The sequence below is a fragment of the Nematolebias whitei genome, chromosome 4, assembly GCF_014905685.2.
Source record: "Nematolebias whitei isolate Nwh7 chromosome 4, NemWhi1, whole genome shotgun sequence".
In the NCBI taxonomy this organism is placed as follows: domain Eukaryota; kingdom Metazoa; phylum Chordata; class Actinopteri; order Cyprinodontiformes; family Rivulidae; genus Nematolebias; species Nematolebias whitei.
Window position 1 is genome coordinate 55,437,837 of NC_056501.1, and position 3,150 is coordinate 55,440,986.

The following is a 3,150-nucleotide window of genomic DNA, read 5'->3' on the forward strand; positions in this document are numbered from 1 at the left end:
ACACCCACGTGTACTGTTAAACCCCTAGCAGTTACAGACTCTAATGTTAAATTTAACCCAGGTCACCTTCAATGTCAAACCTCTATCTTTCCTTGATTTGTGCTGTTCAGATTCACACTGTTTTATTGATATGTGTCTAAGATGTTTACACTTGTTCAAATATTTGACATTTAAAAACTTTGATTTGTTGCTGTTCCAAGAGTCAGTATACTTGATTTGTGCTGATCAGATGAAGCAACTCTTTGCATTTTTTGGAAAGGGGTTGTGTTAGAGAAGTTTACACTTTATGGGTATCTGTCTTGGATTCAACAAATACTGATTGAAACCCTTAGAGTTTTATGTATGTTTTCAGGGTGGGATTTTTCGTGTTACCAGGTTTTCCAGTTTTTCTGACATACCTCAAGTTGCCTTTTGGGACATACATTTATACCTATCATACTTGCCTGTAGAGAGAAGTAAGCCTCATATAAAATCAACAAACATGATAGTAATAATATGAAAGCAAACAGTTATCTAGTGTTGGGATAGTATCTGTATCGGCAGGTGTCCAAATTCAGGTATTGGGATCGGATCAGAAGTAGAAAAAATGTGGATCGGTGCATCTGTACTTTTATCTTGGCCTCAGCCATGCAACCCCTGGGTCTCCTCCTCAGCTCTGCCGGTATGGTGTGTTGTTGTAACACAGATGTTTTACTTTTATCACTTTATTTATAGTTGTACTTTATTCTGAACATTTTGCTGAAAGTGTGCAGTAATTTATTTTGTAAATAAAAAAAATTGGCTCTAACTGGGAGGCAGTGGGTGATGATGTAATATGACATGAGGTTGGCCAGGTTGCAAATCCATCACAGGCACAAACAACCATTCACACTGTCACTCACACTTAGTGACAGTTTATAGTTGTCAAATAGTCTACCAGGCATGTTTTTAGTTGGTGAGAAGAAACCAGAGTACAAAGAGAAAATCCATGTAGAGAACATTAAAACTCCTCACAGGAGGCGAATCAGCAACCTTTCTGTGAGTGATCATTGTGCTTCTGTACCACCCTAGTCCAGAACAGGAGTAAGAAATACACAAAATAGATTTTTTTATACATGTTTCTAGTTCAGACAATGCTAAAAAAGCCAGAGAACAGAATCCTAGCAGTTACTCATACTTTTGCTGCAGGTGGGTGAAAGTGTAAAAGTTTATTTTAAGTAGAAATGTATGTTAAACAAATATGTCACATTAATGTATCGGAGTCTGAAGCAGGATTCTCACTGCTGCTGTCTCTGTCCACAGCACCTTGGAGGGTTTTTATGTGGATGATGCTCTGCAGGGTCAGGGGGTGTACAGGTACGAAGACGGGGGTGTTCTCAATGGGACATATGTGGACGGCGAACTCAACGGGCTAGCTCAAGAGGTGGATGGAGAGGGTCGCCTGGTGTTCAGGGGCCAATACAGAGACAACACCCGCTGTGGGGAATGCTGGGTGTACCACCCTGTGAGTGACCTACAAGACTAATGGCTACAAGGTCCAAGTACAAAAGGTTATGCCTTAATCAGTGTTTGTGGTGTTTTAGGACAGGGGCTGTGTGTTTGGGGAGGTGAACAAAGATGGAGAAATGACCGGTGACTCTGTAGCCTACATTTACCCAGATGGCTGCACGGCTCTGTTAGGAAGCTTTGTGGATGGGGTCTTAATCAGGGCTCACCTGGCCACACTGAACTTCCAGCAGACTGGAAAACCACACTTTGAAATCCCACCCAACAGTAAGTACTGACGACATGTTTGTTTCTGAGTAAATGCTGGTTCAGGATGTAAATTCAATTATCATGATTTACAAGTACATCTAAAAAATGTAGAATATTGTGAAAAATGTATAAAATTATTAGTCAGTCGCTTCAGAAAGTGAAACATTATATAGCTTCATTACTCGGAGTGAAATATTGCAAGCCTTTATTACTTGTATTTTCAATGATTATGACTTATACATATTGAAAAACCAAAACTCAGTCTCAGAAAATTAGAATATTATGATAAAGTTCCATATTGGAAACTTATTTGCACTATGCACTGACAAATTGTAGAAATGAGCTACAAATGTCTCATTCCTCATTTCTTCATGTCTCATTAATTGAGTAGACTTGTTCAATTTGGGGGTGATTAACTAGTAACGTCTTATAAATTAGGGTAAACCGATGAATTTCACGACGAGTATGTAGAGAAGCCATTTAACAAGAGTAGAGGTGACAATGATGTGTTCTATGAGGAGCATTTGTAACAAAGACAATAGGAGAGTAATAAATTGTGTCCAGCTTACGAAGAACACCCTTACAAGCATGTCTGTAAATGATGTCTCCATAATCCAACACAGGTAGAATGTTTTTTTGTTTGTTTGTTTTTTTTCCAACAATGGTGCATTTCGCAACCAATGAAGTAGGGCTGCAGCTAACAATTATTTCAATAATCGATTAATTAGCCAATTATTTTTCTGATTAATCGATGAATCGGCAAAAAAAAGTTTTGATTTCCACCCCTTTATTCCTTAATTGAACATTTGGCTGACAGCAATTCGCACAAAAACAGGTTGCTACTTGACTATTCTGTTAGTAAAGTATTGAATAATAAAAAATAAAAGTCAAATAGCTTAAAAAATAAATGTACACAAAAATATAAACAAATGTATGTAGGGCTGCAACTAACGATTATTTCAATAATCGATTCATCGGCCAATTATTTTTTTGTTGATTAATCAATGAATCGGCCAAAAAAAATAAAAAGTTTTAATTTCCACCCCTTTATTCCAAAATTGAACATTTGACTGACATAGCAATTCACACAAAAAACAGGTTGATATTTGACTATTCTGTTAGTAAAATATTGAATAATAAAAAATAAAAGTTAGTCAAATAGCGTAAAAAAAACAAATGTACACAAAATTATATACAAATGTATGCTTTATACCTGCACAATATGTAGCTGCTTTGTAAAATGTGGCCTTGAGGGAAGAGTGTAACCTGGATTAAAAGTGTGGATTATTCTAGTGAAGCACAAAGTTTGTTTTCTCAGTCATCCAGGTATATAACAACAAAAAAGGTTGAATCATGTCATCTGGACTTCGTTTTTTTGTTAAAAAGAAACGTTTCGCCCCTCTTGGATGAGGGGCG

At 37.0% G+C, this 3,150-nt stretch overlaps 1 protein-coding gene across 1 annotated transcript; it reads left to right on the forward strand.

Annotated features, from left to right (window-relative positions):
• Positions 1 to 819: 819 nt before the first annotated feature.
• Positions 820 to 1,763, forward strand: LOC119408329 (histone-lysine N-methyltransferase SETD7-like). Its single transcript, XM_037675127.1, has 3 exons — positions 820 to 824; positions 1,282 to 1,483; positions 1,563 to 1,763. Exons 1-3 carry the CDS (start codon positions 820 to 822, stop codon positions 1,761 to 1,763), a joined length of 408 nt encoding a protein of 135 aa, XP_037531055.1.
• Positions 1,764 to 3,150: the final 1,387 nt, after the last annotated feature.

Bases quoted from the DNA above. Each gene is read 5' to 3' on its own strand.
- LOC119408329 (XM_037675127.1), top strand. The intron at 1,484-1,562 runs GTGAGTGACCTA...GTGGTGTTTTAG, and splicing joins AATGCTGGGTGTACCACCCT to GACAGGGGCTGTGTGTTTGG.